General features: G+C 54.3%; 1 protein-coding gene across 3 annotated transcripts in view; it reads left to right on the forward strand.

Moving 5' to 3' along the window:
* The window catches only part of ARRB1 (arrestin beta 1), a 175365-nt gene extending 148129 nt beyond the window's left edge, over nt 1–27236 (forward strand). For 2 of the 3 annotated variants that reach the window (XM_074954578.1, XM_074954593.1), the window contains 11 exons: nt 2300–2359; nt 3962–4029; nt 6657–6792; nt 7260–7344; nt 11635–11707; nt 13220–13357; nt 14406–14489; nt 18534–18557; nt 22776–22846; nt 23673–23724; nt 26775–27236. In XM_074954578.1, coding sequence (XP_074810679.1) covers nt 2300–2359; nt 3962–4029; nt 6657–6792; nt 7260–7344; nt 11635–11707; nt 13220–13357; nt 14406–14489; nt 18534–18557; nt 22776–22846; nt 23673–23724; nt 26775–26886 — 903 coding nt within the window. In that variant the 3' untranslated portion in view covers nt 26887–27236. The remainder of the gene's footprint in view (nt 1–2299; nt 2360–3961; nt 4030–6656; nt 6793–7259; nt 7345–11634; nt 11708–13219; nt 13358–14405; nt 14490–18533; nt 18558–22775; nt 22847–23672; nt 23725–26774) is intronic. The other variant, XM_074954585.1, reaches the window with a different exon arrangement.
* Nucleotides 27237–27266: the final 30 nt, after the last annotated feature.

The following is a 27266-nucleotide window of genomic DNA, read 5'->3' on the forward strand; positions in this document are numbered from 1 at the left end:
TTTCAGCATTCTTCACTCAGCTGTTATGCGTGTGCTGTGTTCCCCCTCCGAGGTGGCTGGATTTCAGCGGTGGGTGAGGTTCTCTCCCAGGGGTCTGGCTAGTGGGACTTGCTCACATGCTCAAGGTCTAACTGATCCCTATATTTGGGGTCGGAAAAGAATTTCCCCCCAGGTCAGATGGGCAGAGACCCTGAGGGGTTTTGCCTTCCTCTGCAGCCTGGGGCACGGGTCACTTGCAGGTTTAAACTAGTGGAAATGGTGGAGTCTCTGGAGCTCGAAGTCTGCAGCCCATGATTTGAGGACGCCAGTAACTCAGCCAGAGGTTGTGGGTCTACTGCAGGAGTGGGTGGGATCTGGCCTGTTATTGTTAAATTATGGATAATTGTGCCCTCTAGTGGCTGACCCATGGAGCTGCTTCTGTAGGTCACAGTGCCTTGTCCGCTCATCTCAGCTGGAGCAAGGATCCGCTCCTCCCCTGGGACAGCCGTCGCAAACGGAGAGGGGCCTGCCGTGCCGGCGTCTGTCGCCCTTCGGCTGGCATTGCCCAGCACACTCGTTACATGGGCCATGCAGTTTAACTGCTGTTGCCATGATGCCGTTTCATTAGCTGCCCCTAGGGGTGAGCGAGAGCTGGGCTTGGGGGATTTGAGGCTGTGGCCCCAGGGTCTCCAGCTCATGCAGAATGTTCACTGTGATGCTTCCCGGGGTCGCTGCCACCGGCCGTTAGCATGAGGAAGCCTGTCTGTGCCTGTCAGGGGTCAGCTCCTCAGCCCCACGGGCCATGGGCAACTCAATCCCTCCCCTCTAGGCCTACGCAGGGACAGGTGCACCCCAATCCCCGAGTCCTTCGAGCACCCCCTGGAGCATCCAGCCCTTGGTATGCTGATTCCAAAGAAGCAGGACACCCCCGCTTAGCAGTTCCTCCTCAGGTCCCTGCTCTGCTAACACCCAGCTCTTAGATAAGTTTACAGTGAAAACAAGGAAACACTTATTTACCAGTATAGAGACCCAAGTAACCACCAGTAGGAGTATTGGAAGCCCATCTTTACATCTACAATCAAATCATAACACTCCTCCTAGAGCCTAGTCTTACTTAACTACTGCTCGCCGGAGGTCCTTCCAGCCTTTCACAGCTCTTCAGCTGTGATCCCCATTCATGAGACAAGCCCATGCTGCCCGCTTGCCTCCTCAATGAAAGATTCAGGGCATGTCTCTGCATTCCCATAGATACTCCAGCAATCTGATGTCTTTACTCCTGAGCAGGATCCCCTCCTGCTGGTTGTTCTCCATGTAAATGCCCCCTCTTGAAGATTTCACAGTCTGTTCACGAGCGCTTGGCGCAGTATGCAAACAGGTGTCCGTTGTGAGACGTGCAATGCCCAATACACTTGTGACCACACAGGGAGGGAAGCGTCTGTTACTTCCTCATTTCCTGCCTTACGAACAGAATTTTCACTGGAGACACACAACTTCTAAATACACACGTTTCACAGTGATTACCGTGACTCGTGGCGACGTCGCAAGCCACCTTTTAGCGAATTATACTGCATCTATCTGACCCAGGGGACCCTGTCAAACTCTTTGCACCCCCTGAGCCTTTGTTAGCTGGCACCAAGAGGTCTCTGGGTCACAGTCCCTGCAAGCCGTGGGCTCGCCCATCACCCCTGGCTTAGCCACAGAGCCATTTGCACACTGAGGTGCAGTGAGAACCTGTGCAGGTCACTGGGGATAGCAGCAGGGCAGAAAGCAGCCCACTGGTATGTGTGTGGGGCTGCTCTGCAGAGGGCAGGGAAAGGAAACACTCGGGAGATGCCAGGGCTCTCTAAGGAGCCATCTGACCCCAGCTTGCTGGGCCGGCTACAGCAACCCTCAGTAGCCAGGACATGGATGCAGGCCAGGTTGTCTCTTGCTTTCAACTCCAGTACTCCAAGGGCCTGAGCATCTCCTGGGAGATGCCAAGCACCTGCCCTCAGCTGGAGACGGGAGCGCACAACATCCTGCAGGAGGCCTCAGCACCTCCCAGGATTGGGCCACTCAGCATGGGGGCCAAATTCCCCCCTCGTGTAACTCACCCTTCGTGCCCCCAAATTCAACCCTGCTCCAACCTGGGACACTGAGACACCCTGGAAGTGCAGATTCAAGTCCCCAGGAGACAGGCTGAGCCCTTCATCCTTCCAAAGTAGATCACTAGAGTCCCAGGCTGCAGTATAGCGAGTGTGTGTGGAGCAGGCAGGTACTTGGTCTCTTCCGTGGGCTACCCCTGGTTACAATCCAATCCTGCCCTTGATTTCTGTTTCAGATCCCTCCCAACCTGCCATGTTCCGTCACGCTGCAGCCTGGACCGGAGGACACGGGGAAGGTAACTTGGTTTGTGTCCTCTCTGTCGGTCAGTAGCTCCCAGCTTCTCCCCGTCTCTGCAGAGACATTGCGATAGCTAAGCCGGACTCCTCCGATCCCAGGGGTCTCTCCAGAAGGCCTGGGCTGGCTCAGACGTTCTAAGTGCCCCAGCAATGGGCGGCAGCGTCTCGGAGCAATGGCGCTGTCTTGCGCCACTCGGAGCTCTTCAGGTGTCTGAGGAGCATGGAGCGAATTCCATCTAGCTTCCAGGGGATGATGAGGTGGCCTTAAAGAGGTGGCTCTCTTCTGAAAAGGGGCTGTAAGCCAACGGCAAAGGGGGGGCTCCTTATTTATTGTGTCTCAGTCCTCTCCAGACCAGCTTCAAACAAAAAGATTTCTGCGAAGGGACTCAGTACTGGGAGTATCATCCTGGCCCAGCTGCGCTGGTGGAACAATGTTGCAGTCGCTACATAGTACAGAGATCCCCAGTGCTGCCATCCCTGCCAGCTCCCCCGGGATCTGAGAGTCAAGCTGGGTTCCTCCCTTCTTATGCTTCATAACCAAATAAATGGTCCACAGGCCAAAAGACACCCTTAATTACCCCACATGAGCCCATTGCTTTCCATGGACTTGCAGAATGGCCCTGTAAATGGAGGACTGTGAACAATTCCGTTAATGCCCCAAAAGAAACAGACTCCAGCTTCGTCTCCCAGAGCCCTGCTTGGGCTGCAAGGCTAAAGGGGGCCCAGACTTGTTGTGGCCACTAAAGCCAGCAGCTCTGACACGCACAACAGGTGGCTCTGCTGAGCAAGGAGGGTCAATTTCGACAAGAACAGCCCCTGGCAACCCGAGGTTGTCCGGTCTCTGCATGCATACTAATGAGCCCACAGTAATAAACTCCATTTCACTTAGCACGGTAGCGTTCGCCCCATTGTCTGTACCCCAGTTTTCACCTTCCACCAGCCTGATTTTCAGGTGCTTCTTGTCTGGCACCCTCCATGGCAGGTGGCAAAGAGTGGCAGGAATTCTTCTACCCTGGGGGAAAGTCGAGTTTTCTCCACTCGCTCACCATTGCAAACCAGCTATGGGGATTCTGCTCCAATTCCCCCACATTCCTCCCTCCCGAAAAATGACCCTTTACACTGAGACCAGAGCCTGAACATGTCAGCCCAGAAGATGAGCTTTGTGGAAGGGTAGGAGCATGTGGAAACGGGAATTGGTTACTTGATCTTAGCGATCGCTACGAGACCACAGCTCAGATGGAGACGTTATAATACCTAGGATTCATAAGCGGGCTAACCGCTTGGAACTTCTTGATAATACTCAGGTTAGAACTCAGATCCTTCTGTTTGAAAGGCCCAGACCCCTGCCACATGAGCTAAAGGAGAATCTCCACTGGCAGTATGGGGGCTATGATACAGTTGAGTATATCTGAGGCCCTCAAATAGAGGATAGTGGTGCATGCAACTGGTCCAGGAGCGCAGAGTGGCACACACACACACGCTCCAGCTGGCACCTTACCGCGTACAGACATGTCAAAGCCGTTAGACCCCGCTGGGGAGATAAGGAAGGGCCAGGAGAAATGATTTCCCAGCTTCCTGCCCCACTTTGTTCTGCTTTGTAGGCCTGTGGCGTTGACTACGAGGTGAAAGCTTTCTGTGCGGAGAACCTGGAGGAGAAAATCCACAAGAGGTAAACGGAGCCGATGTTTGTATTGACACCACCCAGCGGCACTGGGGAGAGGACGCAGAGCCAGGGGACGGAGCGGTTCAGCCAGCTGAGAACAGGCCTCAGAAATCAGCTCTTGGGGAGGTCGGTGCTGCGGCCCTGACGGAGCCGAGGGGGCTGACACCACGGGCTGCAGATGGAGCAGAGCTGTTGCCGGCGGTGTCCCCCAGCTGGGGCGAGGAGCGAAGTTCCCACCCAAGTCTAGCCTGCTCCTCCCGGAGCCGGGGTCTGGATCCCAACCGCCCGCATGGCAGCATGGGCCCCAGCTGCGTTCGTTCGCCATGCCAGCCCCTGGTCTGTAACGCTGGGGCGGTTGGTTCCCATTCGTCCGCAGTGCATCCCGATGCTCGCGGGTGGGCAGGGACTGGGAACGTTCGCCCCCTCCGCTGAACAGCTGTGGGAGGCTAACTCCATCATCCCCTCGAGCATCTCCTGTCCCCCACCCAGCAATGGGCAGCAGCAGTGCCCTTTAACCGTAGCTTTTGCAGGAGCTCCTCAGCCCGCAGGGAGCACAGAGGGTCTCTGGGTGTGCCCTGCTCTGGGGTAGCATCTAGCCCCTCCGAGGTCTCCTGGAGGGGCATGCTGCATGCAGGTGGGTGCAGGGCCCTGCACTAACCCCTCGCAGCCCTTGTTGGATCGCCCAATGGATCGCTAGCCCGGAGATTACTCCCACTGACAGTCAGGGAGCACAGCGCTTGGGGCCAGGTGGGGATGGTTCGTGGACCCTCGTGGAAGTGCTAGTCAGAGAGCTCCTGTTAGGGGTATGGTGGGGACGGAGCAGATGTACTGAGGGAGAACAGCAGGTGAGTTTCAGCACCGGCATCCCACCGAGCGGCACGGAAGCTGTTCCCACCTCGGAAACATGACTGGCTTCACAGGCTCCCCCGCACCCCGCGTCAGAGAGTCATTAAGCTCAGGTAGTACCTGCCCAGGCCTCCCTCTCCAGAGGTTCTAGGCTCTGGTCCCCACTTGTGGCATGGTGTGTCTGTTACGCTGCCAGACAGATCAGTTTTATCCTCCTTGTTATATAGATGGGGAAACTGAGGTACCTGGGAGGGGGGTGGGTTGGCACATGTGTCAGTAATAGTGGGTGCCAACCCCACTGTAGTGCATAGGAATTGGGTAGTATTTAAATACTTTGAGCACCCTCTAGTGGGCCTCACTATTGCAGAAGCCACCAGAGCCAATGGGAATGTAGCTAGCTTTGGCTGTTTGTACATTCATTAACAGGCTGATCTGAAAGCCTGCTGTGTCCCTGTGGTTTCCTCGTGCTCGTAATTAGGCTTGGCAGAATTCGATTTTTAATTTTTTCCAATTTGGATGGATATTACTGGTGTTTCTTTCCAAGCATTTTTCCCGATTTTGATCTATTTAAATTCTCACAGTTACAGGAAATTCTGGGGGCTCAGACAATAGTTATGTAATGCCAAGAGATGCCGCGATTCCAAAAAGATCACGCTTTAGGCATATTAAAATCCAAATTGTGTCTAAAACTCGAGGGTCTCCAGCAGCCTTTCTCTTTCTTTGCCTAGCTGTAAGTTTTGATTGTTGCCGACTGGAAATCTTTTCTTGTTAGTTTGTGTGTGTCCAGTGAAATTGACAGATAAAAATCAAATCCTTCCAAGCCAGCTGCTAATGTGTGAAAAGCAAAGACACAGGCCCCTTCCCCTCCCATCCCACTCTCGGTGAGGTTGGGTCAAGGTTAGCTGCTGTGACAGGTCCCAGGGTAGTCTGGGTGAACTGACCCTCGCTCGAGCCAACGCTGAACCCAGCTCAGTGGCTCATGGCTCCTAGGGGCTTCCAGCAGCCTTCTGCTCTCAGGGAACAGCGGAGAAGCACCCCCCTTTCCAAGGTGCCTGACAGCGGGAAGGAAACGGGGCGTCCTCTGACTCCACACAGGCTTGGCCCTGGGTGAGAAAGCCAGGTGTACCATCTGGTGGCCAAAGGTGGAGCGACTTGCACATAGACCTCGGAGGCCCTCCTGAGGCACCGTTTCCTATACCGGGGGAGATGCCGCTGGCCCTTTTCGATGGGACCGTCTTGGTGTTTCTGGGCGTGTCGTGACAGGGAACCTCATATTTCATTCGCCCCGAGCAAGGTCCTGACGTGCTGTGACCTGAGACAAGCCAAAAGACTGAGTGGCCTAGTGGTTAGAGCTGGAGTGTGGGTGCCAGGATGCCTGGGTTCTGTCCTTAGCACTGCCTCTAAAAAGTCACTTTACCTCTCTCCCTGCAGCTGGATAAAGGCGGGATCCATGGAGCCGGCCTGGGCTGGGAAGGGGCTCGTGGGGCCCTGAGGCACTGCCAGGAAAGAGGGGAGTGGGAGAGGGAGATGGTGGGGGGGCCTTGGATTTCTTGGTGCAATGGCAGGACTGGATCAGGCCCCGTGTCATTCTAATCCCACCCCTGGCTCTGGGTCTCAGTCCCTCCCTCAGAAAGAGGTGGTTAAAATGCTCCCCCCTCCCCCCCCAGAGGGGGGATGGCAGGGTTAATTGGTCTATCCGAGTTTGGGGTGCTAGGGAAGCCTGCTGGCACCCCGGGGCAGATCCCCGCAGGCTCGGGCTCAGCCTCTGCCTCCATATGTCCCCGCAGAAACTCCGTGCGCCTGGTGATCCGCAAAGTGCAGTACGCTCCGGAGAGACCGGGCCCGCAGCCCATGGCGGAGACCACCAGGCAGTTCCTGATGTCCGACAAGCCGCTGCATCTGGAGGCGTCCCTGGACAAGGAGGTACGACACCCCCCCTGCTTCTCCCTGGGGCTGCTGTGTCGCTCGGCCGCGTGGGGCCCTCACGCCGGTGCCTAACGGCTGCCCTGAGCCCTCAGAGCGAGGAGCAGGTCCCAAGGGAAATACCGGGGAAATAGCCTGGTGCCCAAATTCACAGCAGGTGCAAACGGGTTCCACGCCATGGAAGGTCTCACACCCCCCCCCCCACATTTAACTCAGCGCCAAGTGCAGCCCTGGGATGGGGGGCCTGGTGAACCGACACTGCAAAGGGTTGGCAGAGACCCCGGCTGTTTGATCCCCGCACAGCTCTCGCTGGGGGGAGACCTTCTGTGGGTTGTTGTTAATAAACTTTGGTATGAGGGTAGCCCCCAAGCCACCCCCTGATTCGGGGGGTGCCCTGACCTGCACAGGCAGGAAGCCCCCTCCCACCTGCCTGCTGCTGACACAGGCCGGGGCCCTTGTTCCTGCAGATTTACTATCATGGCGAGCCAATCAACGTCAATGTCCACGTGACAAACAACACAAACAAGACGGTGAAGAAGATTAAAATCTCAGGTAAAGGGGGCGCCCGCGTTCCCTGGATCGATCACGCAGAATGGCAGGAGGGGACCGTCACAAGCTGTTGCAACTGGGCCAACCCTTCCTTCCATTTGGGTCCCTGTAAACCCTCTCCCCAGCCTTCCCTGACCCCCAGCAGCTGCCCTGACTCTCCCCCACATGCTGAATCCCCTTCCCACGCCCTCAACTGCCTGACTTCCAGCATCGCCTCCCCCATCCAGCCCCTGCTGGAGCCCTTCCTCCATTATCTATCCCAAGACAACTTCTCCCAACCTGCCTCGCCTCCTGGCTGGCTCTTTTCCCGCACCCCCAGAGATCTGCTCCCACCCGACTCCCCTGGCACGCTCTGGGAGCATCCAGCCGTCTGCCTAAGGGCAGAGTCCGGCTGGGTGACCCTCACACGGCTGAGAGCAGTGGTGGGCCAGGGAGCCGAGACCACCTCTATTCCCAGCTGTGCCACAGACTGCCCGGCTGGCCCCGGCTGAGTCACTTCACCCCTCGGAGGCCCAGCTCCCCATCCGCAAAGCAGGGAGCACAGTGCTTTCCCGACCTTGCTGGAGAACTGCCAGGGCAAACTGGACCCTTGTGAGAGACTTGGGTACCGTGCTGAGGGGGGCCAGATCAGCCCCCAAATAGCGTTCTCCCCAGAACAGGCACAGTGGGGGCACTGGCAGGACCAATGCCCCTGACCTGCCCCAGGCCTCAGCCTTGACTCCAAGGGACCACCTCTCCCGATACGTGGAGCACTTCAGTCCCCAGGGCTGCCGCCCCAGCCCCTTCCACCAGCGCTGCATTCGCAGAGCACGGGAAAGGACGTTCCTCCCACTCCAGGGACCAGCTGGGCCATACGGTGCTGACCGAGGCGTTTTCCCAGGGGGCCCTTGAGCCAGGCGGTTACAGAAAGATGCAGCCGCAGGCTCGCGAGGAAAGGGGGCTGGAAAGGTGAGATCGGAGAACGGGAGATGAGCCCATCACTCTGCTCAGCCACGGAGGAGGGGCGCGTAGGGGAAGGACACCTGAGATCTGTGGCTGATGAGCGAGGTCAGGGTGCCCTTAGTGTTCCCACGTGACGGTAAATGGGGAGGAATGGCCAGCGCCAGCAAGGACTGAGGAGTAACACCCAGGGCATGGGCACACTGCGATAAAAACCCCCATGGCCCTGAGTCTCAGCGCCCGGATCAGCTGGCTCGGGCTGGGGCTGGGGGGGGGCTGTAAAATCGATGCTTGGACTGGAGCCCAGGCTCTGAGACCCTCCCCCCCCCCCGTGGCGTCTCAGAGCCTAGGCGCCAGCCCGAGCCCGAATGTCTCCACTGTAGTTTTGCAGCCCGAGCCCCACGAGCCTGAGTCAAGTGACCCGGGCCAGCCGTGGGACTTTTGTTTCAGTGCAGACGTACCCACAGGCACAGGCACCGGCCGCGTGGCTGCTCTGGGGCTGAAGCACCCACAGAAAACAATAGTGGGTGCTCAGCACCCACCGGCAGCCCCATGGATCAGCTCCTTCCCCTCCCTCCCAGCGCCTCCCACCCACCGGCAGCCCCGCGGATCAGCTCCTCCCGCTCCCTCCCAGCGCCTCCCACTCACCGGCAGCCCCCCGGATCAGCTCCTCCCACTGCCTCCCAGCGCCTCCCGCCCACCGGCAGCCCCGCGGATCAGCTCCTCCCGCTCCCTCCCAGCGCCTCCCGCCCACCGGCAGCCCCGCGAATCAGCTCCTCCCGCTCCCTCCCAGCGCCTCCCGCCCACCGGCAGCCCCGCGAATCAGCTCCTCCCGCTCCCTCCCAGCGCCTCCCGCCCACTGGCAGCCCCGCGGATCAGCTCCTCCCGCTCCCTCCCAGCGCCTCCCGCCCACCGGCAGCCCCGCAGATCAGCTCCTCCCGCTCCCTCCCAGCGCCTCCCGCCCACCGGCAGCCCCCCGGATCAGCTCCTCCCGCTCCCTCCCAGCGCCTCCCGCCCACCGGCAGCCCCGCGGATCAGCTCCTCCCGCTCCCTCCCAGCGCCTCCCGCCCACCGGCAGCCCCGCGAATCAGCTCCTCCCGCTCCCTCCCAGCGCCTCCCGCCCACCGGCAGCCCCGCGGATCAGCTCCTCCCGCTTCCTCCCAGCGCCTCCCGCCCACCGGCAGCCCCGCGGATCAGCTCCTCCTGCTCCCTCCCAGTGCCTCCTGCCCACCGGCAGCCCCCCGGATCAGCTCCTCCCGCTCCCTCCCAGCGCCTCCCGCCCACCGGCAGCCCCGCGGATCAGCTCCTCCCGCTCCCTCCCAGCGCCTCCCACCCACCGGCAGCCTCGGGGATCAGCTCCTCCCGCTCCCTCCCAGCGCCTCCCGCCACTGGCAGCCCCGCGGATCAGCTCCTCCCGCTCCCTCCCAGCGCCTCCCGCCCACCGGCAGCCCCGCGGATCAGCTCCTCCCCCTCTCTCCCAGCGCCTCCCGCCCACCAGGATCAGCTGTTCCGCGGTGTGCAGGAGGTGCTGGGGGGGGGGGAACGGGGCGGGGCAGGGGTGGGAAGAGGCGGGGCAATGCTGGAGCAACAAGAATTAATGCGATCCTTGTATGTGTAAACCTACACATGAGTAGGGAGGCCATTTTACCTCTCTGTACAGCATTAGTGAGCCCAGGACATTTTGAAAAACTGGAGAGGGTGCAGAGCCACGACGTGGTCCGAGGGCTGGACAAAATGCTTTAGCTGAATCTCCAAGAGCTCCGTTTGTTGGGTGTCTCAAAAAGAAGGTTGCGAGATGACTTGATGACCGGGTATAAAAACTTCAATGGGGAGAAAATAATTGGTGCTAATAGGCTCTTTGATCGAGCTCAGGGGCTCTCAAACCGTGGGTCGCAACCCCCTGAGGTTATTAGGTGGGGGTCACGAGTACATGCATGAAACAGAGCAACTGCTATAAAACGTATCATTTAAATCTAGCGTTTTAGAAAATTACACACATCTTTCCCTCGCAACGTAGTGCATTTCCTGCCAAAAGTCTTCTAAACGTCTCATGCAGTGATCATTGTTCCTCAGCAATATATATATATATATATATATATTTGTGTGTGAGTGTGTGTTATCACCACGGTAAGGAACTTGGACTCTGAGGATTGCAGTATTGTGTTGTGCAGGTTTGTGGTCTTGAGACTAAAAAGGTGAAACTGAGGCAACCCGAGGGGGCCGATATTAACAAACATACAAAGATGACTTTTCACAGCAGACCCGCTAGCTAGCCAGTCTGCTGTGAAAAGTCATTTTTGTATATTTGTTAATATCACTTTCCGCAGCCTCCCAGCGAGCTAGCAAGTCTGCTGTGAAAAGTGATATTAACAAACATACAAAGATGACTTCGCGCCCCGTTGCCCGCCTTACTCCTGCACTGCTGCTGCCCAGCTCTGAAGGCAGCACAGAAGAAAGGGGGGCAATCGGGCGCGAAGTCTGCTGTGAAAAGTGATCTTGACACAGTTTCTTCACGTGTCTCACCCCCCCCCCCGTATTAAACAGTAACTATTTAAAAAAATAACTTTTCTGCTTATAATGATCATTAGATGAAAATGTGTTTTAGTCATACTTTCAAAGCGGTGAGAAAGGGTCAATTCTTTTAAACAATAGGATTATAAATTTAGCATTTAAAATAATGTTAAATATAAAAACTGTTGTTTTTAATTTATAAGGGGGGGGTCACCCTAAGAGGCTTGCTGTCTGGGTCACCCATACAAAGAGTTTGAGAACCACTGATCTAGCTGATGAAGGCAGACCAAGAACCAATGGCTGGAGGCTGAATCCAGATGCATTCAAATTAGAAATAAGATTCAAATGTTTACTCCCAAGGGATTCTCCGTCTCTTGATGTCTTCAGATCCAGACTGGCTGCCTTTCTGGAAGATGTGCCTTTGTCAAACACAAGTTTAACTTTGCTCAAACACAAGTTAACAGGCTCAGTAGGGAGGTAACTGGGTAAAATGTAATGGTGTGTGATAGACAGGAGGGCAGACGAGATGATCTAAAAGTACCTTCTGGCCCTAAACGCTATATAAGATGTTATGGACTAAAGGGCCTGGTGTCTATTCCTGTCCCCATTCTCCCGTATCGCTGCTGGGCTGCGTTACCAGGAATAGGGGAAGGGGGTGTTGATCCCTTATGTCTCACTATCCCCAGAAGTGGTGCTGGGACCCTATCGCTTCCCAGCCACCAGTGCCTGGGGTGTCCCTAGCTGCCCAACAACACGGCACAGGCTGGCCGGTGCTCTCATGCCTGCTGCACTGAAGCACACCCTAACGTTGGCCTTCCCTCTCTGTCTGTCTCTCATCCCCAGTGCGCCAGTACGCGGACATCTGCCTGTTCAACACTGCTCAGTACAAATGCCCCGTTGCTGTGGAAGAGGCAGAGTGAGTATGCCCACTCACGTCCTTTGGTGGTATCACGGCCGGGGCTCGTCTCCAGGGATCATGCCACATCTCACCGTGCTGGGGCTCCCCACTGAGCCCAAGGTTAGCAGGGGAGCTCGGATTTTCCTGGCTCTCTTCTGCTTCCTGCAAGCTCGAGGAGCATTAAAGAACTGATCTCCAGGACTATGCAAAACTGGTCTCTTCTGCCCCACAGCCCTGCTCCCCATGTGTGCATCAGAGTCAGAGCAGCTGACTTTACTTACTTAAATAAGGCTTACGTGATGGGGCGAAGCCCATCTGGAACCAGGAGGGAAAGAACTCATTGTCTAGAAAAACTGCCAATCAACCAGAGAGGCAGGCGGGACTTCTCTTTAGTGTAAAGGGTTCTGGGTCAGGAAGCCCGCTATAAATCCTCTGGCTCTCTCCCAGCCAGAGAGTCAGAGCTGTGGGCCTGTTATGACTGGGTAAGTGGAGTGATGGGATGGAATGGAAAGGGATCTGCTGTTGTTCTTTTGATTTTGGGTTTTGTTTAGAAGGAAATTTTGGTACCGTTTCTTTTCTGCTCACCCCCTCTGAACTTGGTCCCGCTGATTTGCCATGGCTTTCCCGCTGTTCGCTCCTGTCGGCCATGTTCCGAGCCCAGGATCTTTATCGTTGCTGGTGTATAAAGACCCCAGCTTGACTTGTAGGGCCCCGGCTGAGTTTGGTGGAGAAATATCTCTTGACTTGTGATCTGGAGTCCTTGAGACAACAAACGGAGGCCCCACGGTGGTATTTTTACAGCGTCCCTTTAAATCGTGCTGGATGCATACCGGGTGGGTGCATTGCCGTGTCGTGACATGGCTCAGAGCTGTGATATTGCACCACCCCGGGGATGTGGCATCAGCATGTGATGACTCTTCGTCGCCGTGGAAAGCTGCTAACGTTGTAACACAGCTTCAGTGCTGCCGGGGCACCCTGCTCACAACAAAGTGATTCTGCTCTGCTTGGGGCCGTGGCAGCCTTTGTTCAGACTGGCTTTTGATCACATCTCAAAACTCAGAGTGAGACGCAGTCAAAACCACTGAGCTTTACATGGCTCCTGCCTGAACTCTCTCGGTTAGCTGGCAACTTGCTCCGAGATCCCCCAAGAGATTGGGGGTCGTAGATGAACTTAGGCTTTCGGGCTTTGTCAGGAATCTGCAGCAAACACCGTGTCTTGCGACTGTCCTGCAAAGGGTGAGGTGAGCATGTTCAGAGCCCCATGGGTAGTTCTTGCATAAGGATTTCGCTGTGTCACAGAGAGGAGGCCACTTCCCAGCTCCACACCGGGAATCACCGTGACGGTGTCAGGCATTCACATGATCCCCAGTGGGGCTGACCCATCAGGCTTGTATTTGCCATTGCATTGTGCTTCAGATATTTTCCTTTCTCCTAGAGAGATGGGAGCTCTGGGACCCCATGGGGAGGTGCGGGTGTTGGTTCGGTCCCATACTTTACATCAGTTTCATTCACCCACGTTGTTGTCCTCAGTGACGTGGTGGCTCCGAGTTCGACGTTCTGCAAAGTCTACACACTGACCCCTTTTCTCGCCAACAACCGGGAGAAGCGGGGCCTGGCCCTGGACGGGAAGCTTAAACATGAAGACACCAATCTGGCTTCCAGCACATTGTGAGAGCTCCTTCCTCCCTGCCCGGCATGTCTGAGTGGTTTGTTTCTCCCAGCAATGCGGATGGGTCACATAAAGAATGACTGTCGTGAAGAATCCCGGTGCCACTAAACACCAGCCAAGTCCCCAGTCCTGCAGAGCTCTTGGCATAGCCTTAACTCTAAGGACATGAGTAGCCCTGTTGATGGCAATACCAGTTGGCTTCCGTGGCACTGCCCGTGGGCTTAAACATGTACTCAAGTGCTTTGCTGCATCGGGGTTGGAACCTCAGTGTTGGCACCAGGATCAGATGTCGTAGAAGTGAGACATTTAAAAGGGCCCTGGCCAGGGCCCTGTAGAATACCCTCTAGGGGGCAGAACTGTACTGCCTACCTTTCAAGGGATGGCATGGGAGACCTAATGGTAGCTCTTTCTATTGCTAATTTCTGGGATTCTAAAAAGATGCTGGCCAAAACTTTCACACCTGGCTGCTTAAAGGTAGACCCCCCCAAAATGCCACTCTAGGGTCCCACCATGGATTTAGGAGCCTGCGCACCCAGGTTTGAAAACTTCAGCCAAAGTCCTTAGCTAGTCCCTTTGGGTGGGATTCACAAAGGTATTTAGATGCCTAATACCCCTGGCTTTTACTTTCTGTTGATTTTCGTTTGTGTGTATCTCTCTCTCCATCTGTTATCAGAGGAGAGCCTGGGAGAGCCTCTGGGATTTTTAGAGCAATGAGCCCATTTTCACTCCAAAAACAGTTTGGCTGGTTTTCACTTCCCCTATTATTTGTGGGTGAAAAGGGTGTCATTTCCCAAATTTGACATCCCTTCCCCGTTAGTCACTTTTCCCTTTTAAATACGTGAAATTTCAAAATGGCGCCTGATTCCCTGGGGAAACTGCCATTTTGCAAAAGTGTGATGAGGTTCGGGGAGTTGGGAGACGGCCTGGTACTGTGAGTCTGTGTTTGGGGTACTTTGCGGGGAAGGGGAGCTACTATTTTCACCCAGTTCTAATAGAAACTCCTGGCAGTCGTGTCCTTACAAATCCCTCATCTGTCCTTGCTTCTAGGCTAAGAGATGGAGCCAATAAGGAGATCCTGGGAATTATTGTCTCGTATAAAGTGAAAGTGAAGCTGGTGGTGTCTCGGGGAGGGTGAGTATCTTCTTCCTTCTGCGGCTAATCACAGCCAAGAAAAATCAAACCAACCTTTCCTCTGCCCCAACCGAAGGCAAGGGCGACTGGATGCAAATTTATCCAGTCACTTAAATCTCTACCCTCATAGGCCACACCCTTCAGCACATGGCCACACCCCAGGGCCGCACCCTCCAGCACATGGCCATGCCCCTAAATTTGAGAAAGAAGCGGCACGGAGCTTTCAAACACTCACAAAGGAAGAAACCTTTGTGGTATTTTTTACGTTGAGGGTTTGTTGAATCTTCTCCTGTCTGGCCCTGAATTGGGATAACGTTCACAGGGCTGGGCTATCGGCTCCCTGCTTTGGCCCAACAGCATGTGTTGGTCAACTCTTTGCATGGCCGCCCAATACATGCTCTGAGTGGTGTGGTCCCCATGGCCACTTCATTTGGACACACTGTAGCCTGCAGTGATGCTTGTGTTGCTCCAAATCTCACTCCTGGCTGTGACCTGCTCCGGCTCGAGTGCAGGTGAATTCTGAATGGGTGGCAGTGTTTGCTCTGAGTGACTTCGGTGAGCTTTGGCTCAAAGCCTCAGTGCCTTTCCTCTGCGGATCTCAAAGCACTTCACAAGCACAGGTTAATTCTCCCAACACTCCTCTGAGCAGCTTGCCCAGGGCCATGCAGTGAATCAGTGGCAGAACCAGATATGGAAGCTAAGAGTCCTGATTCCCCATCAACAAGGCCTATGACCCATAGCACAGATCAAATGGCCTGGCAGTCACCCTAGATTTCGGGGAACTGGGAAGAGCTTGCTCAAGAGAGGGAGTTGGAGCATAACACTACTAGGCAGCCGCACTGAACTGACACAGGGCTGGGCTATTTTCGGATAGAATCGGCGACAGATGTTTAACCACTAACTTGTGTTAGCAATAGGTGATGAACTACAAGGCATGAATATGCTAACCTCTAGGATAAGGGCACCCCAGGATTATACAGGTGAGGAAGTTCATAGAATATCAGGGTTGGAAGGGACCTCAGGGGGTCATCTAGTCCAACCCCCTGCTCAACCAGGACCAATCCCCAATTTTTGCCCCAGATCCCTAAATGGCCTCCTCAAGGATTGAACTCACAACCCTGGGTTTAGCAGGCCAATGCTCAAAACACTGAGCTATCCCTCCCCCTGCTAGTTAGAGCTGGACATGGAAGGCTGGGCTTCTCAATGAATATTCATGATAGTGCCCAGGCCTTATAATAGGCTGTGTAGCAGGAGCTAGCTTTGCATATTTGATTCTGTCTCTTCAGTGGTATCTACCACCAAATCTGGACCATTGGATGCATTGGGCAGGCCAGGGACAGGGCTGGTCCTTTGTCTCGCACCACCAGGTCCCCAGGGAAAGGTGGGAATTGGAGCTTTCCGTGGCTAAGGATGGGCAGTGCCCTGTGTGTGCAGGTCTTTGCCATGCAGCTTGGGGTTCCCGACAAGACCTTGAACTTGGCAGTTTTCGTTCCGTGGAGTCTGATTCCGGGGCAAGAACCCTGTTAGCCCTGGCTCATTAAATCAGTGTCAGTCGGTACAATTGGTGTTAACCAATCACAAAGATCAGGCAACAAGGCTGGGGGTGCAGTGTAGACATCCCCTTGTTTACCATGGAAGGGGGGTGAGGAGGTTTGAGAGCCAGGCTAAGGGCAGCTTCCTTGGTGGTGGGATCTCTGTAGGGGGCATTGGACCTAGGGGTTACAGTGGATGAGAAGCTGGATATGAGTCAACAGTGTGCCCTTGTTGCCAAGAAGGCAAACGGCATTTTGGGCTGTATAAGTAGGAGCATTGCCAGCACATCGAGGGATGTGATTATTCCCCTCTATTCGGCATTGGTGAGGCCTCATCTGGAGTACTGTGTCCAGTTTTGGGCCCCACACTACAAGAAGGATGTGGAAAAATTGGAAAGAGTCCAGCAGAGGGCAACAAAATGATTACGGGACTGGAGCACATGACTTACGAGGAGAGGCTGAGGGAACTGGGATTATTTAGTCTGCGGAAGAGAAGAATGAGGGGGGATTTGATAGCTGCTTTCAACTATCTGAAGGGGTTCCAAAGAGGATGGATCTGGGCTGTTCTCTGTGGTAGCAGATGACAGAAACAAGGAGTAATGGTCTCAAGTTGCAGTGGGGGAGGTTTAGGAAAAATCTCCCACACTGCAGGTTGGATATTAGGAAAAACTTTTTCACTAGGAGGGTGGTGAAGCACTGGAATGGGTTACCTAGGGAGGCGGTGGAATCTCCTTCCTTAGAGGTTTTTAAGGTCAGGCTTGACAAAGCCCTGGCTGGGATGATTTAGTTGGGGATTGGTCCTGCTTTGAGCAGGGGGTGGGACTAGATGACCTCCTGAGGTCCCTTCCAACCCTGATAGTCTATGATTCTATGATTGGCACTTCCTGGCTGCCAACCTGGGGTGTGAAGAGAACCTTTGATTCACTCCCTCAGGAGCCTCCTTCCAATACAGTAACCCAGGGAGAGCAGGAATTCAGCCCGCAATAAGACCTGGGTTTAATTCCTGATGCTGCCACTGACCTGCTGTTGCCGGCCCCTGAGCCTAAAGACAGGCTAGTGATACTGACGCCTTGTTCTACACGGAGGGGGGAGAGCGACTGATCGTGTCTGTGACGAGCTTTGAGATCCTCGCAGGGAAGCTGCTCTAGTAATACAAATCCTGTGTCACCAGGATCTGTCTCTCGTGACAACCCATCGCAAGCAGCTGCGGGGAAGTGATGTGATGAGGCCTTGTTGGTGCGGATTAGATCCCGCAGACAGGTGGGCTCAGCAAATGACAGCCGGGGGAGATGCTTAGCCACTGAAGGGTGGCACAACATAGCAGCCACTGGGGACGGGTGCTGGGAGGAACGTGGCTCAGAAATCCACCCGTGGCTCCAGGGAGCTGCCTAGTGGCGGAGACCTGGCTCCAAACCCCCATGCTCCATGGCAGCCCCTGGATCTTTAGGGAGCTCTCACCAGTGGGGCTGATGGGATGCTAGGTACTTGCTGGTCACCGTCACTAGCTGGGTGTGCGCTGATGGGTTGGCCCATGATGCTGTTTCCTCCAGTGGGAGGCAGGCTCCTTGGCTGGAGCTTTGCCTTCTGATCCGGCACTAGTCTCTGTTGCTCCTTTTACTAAGCCAGCTCCCAGCTCTGCTCTGACCCCCCTGTCCCACTTACTTGAGCCCTGCCCCTCCTTGCGGGCTCTGATCTAGCCTCAGATTTGAGCCCGTTTCTGGCTAACTGCCCTCGGCAGTCTGGGCTCAAATGCTGTGGTGAGCGCATCACCTGTGCCCTGCCTCTGTCTCTGTGCCGGCTGAATGCTCAGATTCTCAGCCCTAGTCCCAGAGACAGACATCCGTCATCTCTGTCCCAAATCCATCCCTTCCCACCTGTGGGGTGGGACCTGGCTGGGAGGGGCCTGCTCAGGATAGATCCCAGAGTGATGGCTGCTTCCGAGATAGGGGCGTGAGATCTCTCTGCTTGTAGGGGGGAGGCCTCACTTATCTGTTGTGCAACCTTCCCCTGACGTTATCTGCTGACATCCTGCTTGCAGGTCCTGGCAAGTCAGAGGTCAGGAGCCTTTGATGGGCAGGCGCGACTGAGGGACTTGGTCCTGCCTCCGTGCCAGGCTGGTCTTGGTGACCTCTCGAGGTCCTTTCCAGTCCTACATGCCTTTGATTCTACCAGCTGCCTGGTGGGGAAGGCTGGTTGTTATGTCCTGTCTCTAGCCCCCACTTCCCCAGTTCCTCCTGGAGCACCCCGTAAAGTGCTCTGCTGGTTCCCACGGATCCGGCAGGAAGCGGCACATGTCACAGAGAGGCCCGCTTGAGAGTGGCGTAATGGGGGATCCCAGCAGGACCTGGGCCAGACACACACGTTCGGGGCGGTGTGATCGTGCCAGGGGCTGTGGAGCCGGGAGCTGATCTCGGGCCTGGTTCCTGCGTTCCGACCTGTTGGCTGCCTGTGCTTTTCTTTTTTTCTTTTTAAACTGGTGACTAATTCTCTTGTCTCCTTTGGACTCTGCCAGCCTGCTGGGAGATCTTGCATCCAGGTAACACTTTCCAGCTCTGCCCGCTCTGGCGGTGCCGCGCGGACGCTGGCAGCCCGGCTTTTCATTCCTGAGCTTTCAGACCCCTCCTTTGTTTTCCTCATCCTGGTCACCCCTCGCCCGCTTTTCCTTCGTCCACTTGGTCTTTTCCTTTTCCTTCTGTTCCTTCTCCACCCAAACCCCAGCATGTCTTCCCGGCTTCCCCGCGGGAGGAAGATGACAAACTCTGCCGATAAACCCTTCACTCAGTTCCGTATTTACTGCCTTTAGCAATCCCCAGACTGGGAGGCGCTGCCCTCTGTCGGTTCAGGGACGCTGCCTATGTAACTGCAGGGTCGTTGTAAGCACTTGAGTTACCAGTCGGGACGTACTGGGTTTGTCACCCAGCCCTTTCACTGAGGTGCTGTTAGATGCTCTGTGCCCAAAGCAGCTGTGCCCAGGGGTTGCAGAGTGAGGGGAACTAGGCGGTGGCTCCCAGCACTCTCCTGTTGGCCCAGGGCAGGTTGGCTCTGAGTGAGTGAGGGGGAGGGCGCAGAGACAGTCGATATGAGCTCGTATGGTAAACCAGCAGGTCTCTGAGCTGCTGTCTTGTTCTTCAGAATCTCCGCTGTCATTTAAACACTCTCCTCCACTGTTTGCAGTGGTGCTGTAGTCCCAGGAGATGAGAGCCACAAGGCGGGTGAGGTAATTACTTTTATTGGACAAACTTCTGTTGGTGAAAGAGACAAGCTTCCGAGCGCCCCAGAGCTTTGTGTCAAAAGCTTGTCTCTTTCACCGACAGGCCTTGGTCCAGTAAAAAATATGACCTCACCTGCCTCATGTCTCTCATTTAAAACCAGTGCATCTCTGGCCAGGGCTGCACTGCAAACGAACATCGGTAAAACGACCTCGCGCAGGGGTGTGAAAAGTCCACAGCCCTGAGCGACGCAGTTCCAGCGACCTACTCAGCGCTGTCGATGGGAGAGCTGCTTCTGTCCACTTACCTACCGCCTCCTGTGGAGAGGGCCTGACCGACCGATGGGAGAAGCTCTCCCATGGGTGTAGTAGCATCTTCACGACAGTGCTACAGCGGCAGTGCAGAGTTGGGGAGCAGGGCTGGATTTGTTCTCTACCAATAGGCCACCATGAAAGATTTACTGCTGCTGGGGCATGAAGGTCTCGCCACAGAGTCCGTCTCAGCCAGTGACTAACCACAAAGCTGGTTCGAGCCCCGGGGAGGGAGGTGAAAGGGGAAGAGGGAGGGAGCCCAGTGGAACTGATCTTCTGCCAACTCAGTGGTGCTGAGCCACAAAGAATGGAAACCGGTATTTCCCTGAGAATAAACAAATGCTGGTCAGCCGGTGGGGCTGGGATGACCTTTCATCCGGTGCCATGTCTTTCAATTCGTCTCTGTACCTAAGTCTGTAGGAAGAGGTTTTCCAGCTGGTTATTTAATTTGCAACTAATTAGAGACTGTTTTGCAAATGTCCCAGCCATCCAAAGGATAAACTGCAGATCTTGTCAGTGCAGCGCAGACCTATAAGTTTTGTGCAACCTTCCTATCGTACCCTTTTCTCTGTCCTCCTTCCCTGGCCTTCCCTGTCGATCACCGCCTGGTCTGTTACATTGCACATTCTGCGTGCCCTGACTTGTCTACCTGTGCTGGGAGGAATCGGCTTGAATGAGGAGGAGAATAACTGGTGCTAATGATGGGGACCCGTGCAAGGGCATGAATCGAGCCTTTCCATTCAGAAATGTGTATGTCACGCCACGTGACGGCTTCAGCACGTATTAAACTCTACCTCACACACACTACGTAGGGCAGTGAGAGGAGCCTGGTGCCACCTACAGCATGTCCGGACACAACTAGAAATCACGACTAAAGTGGTCGTTTACCTCCTGCTGGGTGAGCTGCAAAAACCATATGTTCCCAGGCGAGCTCAGACTGGCTGCCTGGACTGGCCTTCTGAGCCTGGGCTGACGGGTGATTGCTGCTTGTCAGTGTATATATGATTTTCCCACCTCACTCAGTAGCAGGTGATCACTGTGCACATGCCTCAGTGTCGGGCTTAGTGTGGCTCGGAGGTCACTGCTGCAGCGAGAGGCACTCTAGGTAGACCAGCTGCAACGCATGCGTTTAACTACGCGATGGACGTGTTTCTGAGATGGAGGATTTGAGTTATGTCCCTTCTCAGACAACCTCCCTCTCCACCATTGAAACCGGCTTCTCTCCTGTTGTTTCGTGATGGGGATTGGATGGCTGCTTGGGTTGGTAACAGAGAGAGCACCTGGCGTCTTGTGGCTGCCAGTTCAGATTTAGCATGGGTCAAGAGCTGCTACCCCCTGACAGCGGTGCGTTGGCCAGGTGTAGGCAGCATGTGGCCTCAGTCTGTTCCATCAGAGACAGGTAGCCCCCATAGCTGTTCTCACATTTGGCTCATTGTTGGCAGCCTTTGGTGGCGAGGCCAAGGATTGAATGGGTCCTTGAGCCTGATCTCCCCTCTCACGCGTAGAGGTGGGCCGTGTGGGGGGGAACCCACCCAGTCTCTGCTGATCCCATATTTATGCTGGGACTGAGCCAAATTTCAGTCGGCAAGGCTACCTCCTTGCACCAGCACTGAAAACCAGACTGACTTGGCCATCTTTGTTTTCACGGGGTCTAGAGGGGCAGCAGCCCTGCAGCTAATCTCAGAGTGAACTGGCTGCAGAGAGCTTCTCGGACTCTCTCCAAATCGAGAAGTTCCTAGTGTAGAAACGCACAGCTCAGCTTTCCGAGTCTCTCCCGCTTCTGCCCCTACAGCCGTTGAGCGTGCTTCAAAGGAGATGACTGGCAATTCGAGCCCAGGAGTAGGGCTCTCAGGCCTTTATAACAGCCAAGGCCACTGAGCCTGCTAGAGGAGGGGTAGAGAGGAGACACTTATCATTGCAGGGGTATAACACTGTTCTCATTAGCTCCAACTTTACTCCTTGAGACTCCATGTACTTCAGTGTCCACGTGTCAGCATGTGGCTTAGTATCACTACAGTAGCTACTACAGAGATAGGTGCTCCACTGACTTCAACGGAGTCCCGCCTGCCTTAGAATCGTAGAGTCATAGAAGATCAGGGTTGGAAGAGACCTCAGGAGGTCATCTAGTGCAACCCCCTGCTCAAAGCAGGACCAACCCCAACTAAATCATCCCAGCCAGGGCTTTGTCCAGCCCCTGACCTTAAAGACCTCTAAGGATGGAGATTCCATCGTGTCCCTAGGGAACCCATTCCAGTGCTTCACCACCCTCCTAGTGAAATAGTGTATCCTAATATCCAACCTAGACCTCCCCCACTGCAATTTCAGACCATTACTCCTTGTTCTGTCATCTGGCACCACTGAGAACAGCTGAGCTCCATCCGGGGGACGCTGGGAGATCATTTCCCAGGATTTTACTCTGCATTATTTATTATTTGTATTAAAGTTGCACCCAGAAGCCCCAGCTGAATCATAGAATATCAGGGTTGGAAGGGACCTCAAGAGGTCATCTAGTCCAACCCCCTGCTCAAAGTAGGACCAACCCCAACTCAATCATCCCAGCCAGGGCTTTGTCGAGCCTGACCTTAAAGACCTCTAAGGATGGAGATTCCACCACCTCCGTAGGTAACCCATTCCAGTGCTTCACCACCCTCCTAGTGAAACATGGGTGTGAGAAGAGAATCAAAAGGAGGATTATAAATCCAGGATCAAAGTGCGCAGGATTTACACTGATGTCACAGGGAGCAGAACCTGGCCTCCACTCCAGGTGAAATGCTTCTTTTGCAATTGGAAAAACACTTCAATCTGTTAAAAACAACGAGGAGCCCTGCCCAAATAAATCCGTCAGTCTCTAAGGTGCCACAAGGACTCCTCGCTGTTTTTGCTGATACAGACTAACACCGCTACCCCTCTGAAACCTGTCTTCAATCTGTTGCGGCCGCCAAACTACTCCAATCCGCCAGCAGGTGGCGTGAGAGAGCGGCTGTCAAAGCCAGCTCTCCTCAGCAGTGTCATGTAGACACACTGCGATGCGGTGTCTGTACATCATGCTTCAGGGCCGGAGCCTGCTCTGTGGGCATCAGTGCTGGAATTTCAGTTGGGGGCAGGAATCAGGCCCATCCCAGGGCATTTAATTAAAATACCTGCCGTGTCATTCCGGAGCCAGCTATCAAAGCCCCCGCAGGCCTGGTCGCCCTCATCCATCGCTTCTCATCCGGGTCTCCGGGTCTGTTTCAGTGACGTTGCTGTGGAACTGCCTTTCACACTTATGCACCCCAAGCCCAAGGAAGAACCCTTGCACCGGGATGGTGAGTTGAACCCGTTTCTCGTCCCCTCGTGGCTTCGGGACTTGCTCTGCTGTTCTGAACCAAGCCCGCCGGGCAGGGGTGTCGCTGGCTGGGTGGGTTTGTTAGATACAGAACTGGCCTGTGCCGGAATTGAGGTTTCAGAAAAGGGGTCAGTGTAAACACTAACAAGCAGCATACTGGCAGGGAGGGAGGAGTCAGATTAGTAGCCGCTGAAAGTCCCGCAGTGTGTGGGCTCCTGCTGGGCCTGCAGATCCTGGAGTCGCCTAGAGACCACGTTGCATGTGCAGTGACATAGCTGCAAATGCCCCTTTGCCTGTGTAAATGGCGCAGTAGACGTGGTCCAGGCCCTTCATCCTTCTGAGGCAGATAAATTGACCTCCATGTGGATTGCCATAGAAGAACTCGCTGGCGGCTCCATGTGGATGGTAAAGATCCGTGGTTCTCTTTATATGAGTCGGGGTGTTGATTCCAGCGTTATGGCTAACGTTTCCTCTCCCCAGTGCTGCCATAGAATCCATAGGCCTGGAAGGGACCCCGAGAAGTCAGCGAGTCCAGTCCCCTGCACTCATGGCAGGACTAAGTATTATCCCATGCGATGTATGGGTTGATTGTCACTCTCCACCCCAGAGATGGCAGCATTTCAGACCTGGTCTGGTGCATTTGAGGCCAAATCCCATTCCCATTGATTTCCAAGGGAGTTTTGTCCAAGCAAGGATGGCAGGCTTGTGCCCAGAGCTTGTGGTGCTGTGGGATGAAAGAAGCAGTGTAACGGTTATTTATTATTTTGTCAAGTAACTAACCATGTGCAATAATTTCCTGTGTTTAGTTCCAGAGAATGAAGCTCCCATAGATACAAATCTCATAGAGCTTGATACAAAGTAAGCTAAAATCATCCCAGAGCCTATATGGGAATGTTGACTCATTTGCATATGAACTCAATCAGTGATCCACTCATTTGCATGTAACTCAATAACCAGCTAACTCAGCTAGACATAATTCGGTCAATATCATTTCCATGTAACAGTCAATGATTAACTCACGTGAACGTAACCTTTAATGCATGGGGTGTATGTTTCTTTTCTTTCTTTTTTGGCATGATAACCATTTTGCATGTGTTTTGCAACAGGAAAAGCATAGTAAGAAACCACCTTCTCTGTCTCTGAGTTGTATTTTGCTCTGTTGCATCCATGTCATTGTGTTGTCACAGCCGGCCTTGGACTTCACACAGTGGAATCTGGTTTTAGTGAGTGCCGCTTGAGGGAGATGTTAAGTTCTGTGGATCAAATCATAGGCCACCCTTGGGTGCCTAAAGCTGAATCCATATTTAGCCACCTAATGTTAAGGGCGGTCTGATTTTTTCAGAGGGGCTGAGCGTCTGCAGCAGCTTTCATTGACTTCACCGAGTCCAGCCCCTGCTGTCGCAGGCAACCAAGGCGCAAGTCAGGCGCTAACGGACAAATGTTCAGAAGTGGTCACTGATTTTGGGTGCCTCAAATTTTGGGGTAACATGATGTGGCACCACCAAGCCCTGGCTCCTCAGAGAGGCACATGCAGCTCTTGTGGCCTTCAGTGGGAGCCATGGGCACTCGGTGCTGCTGAAAACCAGGCCCCAGGCTTTTCAAGTTGGGCCTAGAAATTGGGGGGCCCCCCAGATCAGTAGTTGATTGAGATTTTGGGCTGCAGGGCATTATAGGGCACCTCTGAAAACCAGGCTGCTGGGATTTGAAAAGCTCCTCAGACTTAGAGGCTTTGGAAAATCCCACCCTTGGGTGCCTATGGGTGGGCACCCAGACTGTCAGCCAGATTTCCAAACTCCAGAGCCCCTAGATCCTGACGCATTTACCCCTTGCCTATAAAGATGAGTGGGGATTAGGGCTGACTGGTTTTCTGTGATGTTGTCCAAGTCGAGAAAGGCTCTTGCGCCTTTCTGGGGGCCACGAAAACCATACGGTACTGAATGTTAGAGACCGTGTAATAGTCTGGCTGACCTGCCTTGGTATGAAGATGCCTGTTAGAAACCCACTGTCATGGCACTGTGGAAATCTGGCTTCTCCGGACAATGTGATCCAGGGAGCTTGCTCTCAAGTGGCCTGACGCTGTGGAGGAGATGCCCACATCACTCCTTTTAACCGAATTCCACTGTGTTGCCCGCCTCAGAGTGAAAATGTGTTTCATTTGGGGGTTAGATCAAAGCCATTTCCCAGATGAGTCGTGAGCCAGTAAATTCTCCATGCGGCATGGAAATTCAGGGCTCTCTTCATCAGAATTTGTCTGGTACCTGTCTGCTGGAAACGCTTTCTCGTTCTTTCTGCCTTCTCTGCTCCTTATTGCATATTCCACGTTCCCTCCACCCTATCTAGCAAATTGGTAGCTTGGAAGCCAAATCAGCTGTATTGATGATACCAAGTCTGCGTCACTCTGTCGAGATTTGCTTGTATCCATCCCTGTTCCGGTACTTAGACCCCCCGACCCCATTGGAATTTTGGGATCCAGTTCCAGTCGTAAGGCTTGGAGTCAACAATTCACTGGAAGTACCTTTATTTCCCAAAGGCTGATGGGCTTTTTACCAAAAGAAGTACACCCTGTACGCTGTACTCAATGTCACTATAAACCCTGACTATGATCATGCTTCCCTAAGACTAAGCAATACACAGAGCTGGCAGGAGGACCCACAACATCATCCCGGTGTCCCCTGGTCTTGGGTGTCCAGTGCACCTTCTGAGCTAAAGTGTGATGCTCAAATCCCCTGTTTAGATTCTGTATCCATGTGCCAGCTGCACGGGTTTGCATCAGTCAGTAGTTTGCGTCCGCCTGTCTCGGACACATCCTCTTGCAGCGGCTGCAGGCCTTCCTGTGAGAGCGGATTCCACTCAGTCGATTTCTGTGTTTTAACGCAAAAACAACCCCTTTAAACAGGCTTAATCTGCCTAACTGCAGGAAAGCTAATGCACTACCTAGCAACTCAGCCCTGGTTATTTTTATAGCAAGCGCCATCTTGCATAACCCATATTCCTCCGCCCCCGTGCCCTCTCTATATGCCACACAGTTCCTGATGAAAAGACCCTTAGTTCCTCTTCAGCCCTGGTTATGAAGGCGAAAAAAGCCCAGGGGATTAAATGGGTTTAGGGGGTGATCTGGGGGCAGAGATCAAAACCCTGGGCCCAGACAACTCCAAACTTTGGGAGTTATTTGAAACTCAAATGCTGCAGGTTCGGACCATGGTCAGTTGGCTGGTGCCAATATCTCCTCCTGCTGTGCCTAGGGTAACTCTCCCACTAAAAATCACTCTGGGCTCGCTGGGAGAACCAAGAGGTGACTAGACCTCTGTTTGTGGCTTTGATTTCAGCCCCGCTCTCAGGTCCTGCTCCCTTGTCCGATACGAGCGTGTGAGGTTGTTTCCAGCTGTGACACCTCACTGGGTGCCTGGCAGGACTGGCCCTCGCAGAGCCTGTACGGAGCAGCGACGGCCTGTGAGGTTCTGATCATTGCAGAAGGCACCTTGCGAACCCTTTGCTCCTGTAACTGACGTCTGATCCCCACTCCTCACCCCTTACAAAACGTCACTGCTGACTAGGTGTTTCTTTAGCTCAAGGGGAGCTTCTGCTGTTGTGAGGGTAGGATCCCCATTCCCTTAAACTGAGCTGGCCCCACAGGATGCCCTATATACTCCGCATCTCCCCCTCTCTGCTCCCTCTGGCACTCATTTCCCAGGGGCTGCTTTTGCTAGCTGCTCCCTCCGCTCCTTTTTCCCCACAGCGAACCCAATAACAGCAGAGACCGAATGAGACTTCCCAACCTGTATGATCAGGTGAGGCGAGAGCCAGCCCACCTGCCCCTAGTTGCGAAGCAAGGTCCCAGCACGGGCACCAGGGGACGCAGTTGCCTCCCACCCGTTCCATTGTAACCTTCTCCCTGTGTCTTCTGCCAGTGACGACGACATTGTGTTTGAAGACTTCGCCCGGCAGAGACTGAAGGGCATGAAAGATGACAAGGAGGAAGACGAGGAGGGGACAAACTCGCCACAGCTGAATGACAGATAAATGGGATTCTTTTAACGAGTTTTGTTTGTTTCCAGTAACACCTCTGCATTAGGCTTCTTATATTTTGTATGATTTTTTTTTCTACATGTACCGGGAGCCTATGGATCACCCAGATGGTGACGGCAATTATAACCTTACAGCTGTGCCATATTTATCACTGTGCATCTAGCTACCTAGGCTGAAGTCTCGTCAGCTGTCTCGGAGAACGAGCACAGGGCGGCGGGCCGGATCCTGAGGGGGATTGCAGCAATCAGGTGTCACCGACACTCAACACCTCTTAGGATTTGGCCCCCTCTAGTTCCTGGCCCTGTTTTCACTCTGGAGCAGCTGCTCTCAGCCCTTTCATATGATCTGCATCTTTTATGCATTTTGTATAATCC

Source organism: Natator depressus, chromosome 1 (genome assembly GCF_965152275.1).
Source record: "Natator depressus isolate rNatDep1 chromosome 1, rNatDep2.hap1, whole genome shotgun sequence".
NCBI lineage: Eukaryota > Metazoa > Chordata > Testudines > Cheloniidae > Natator > Natator depressus.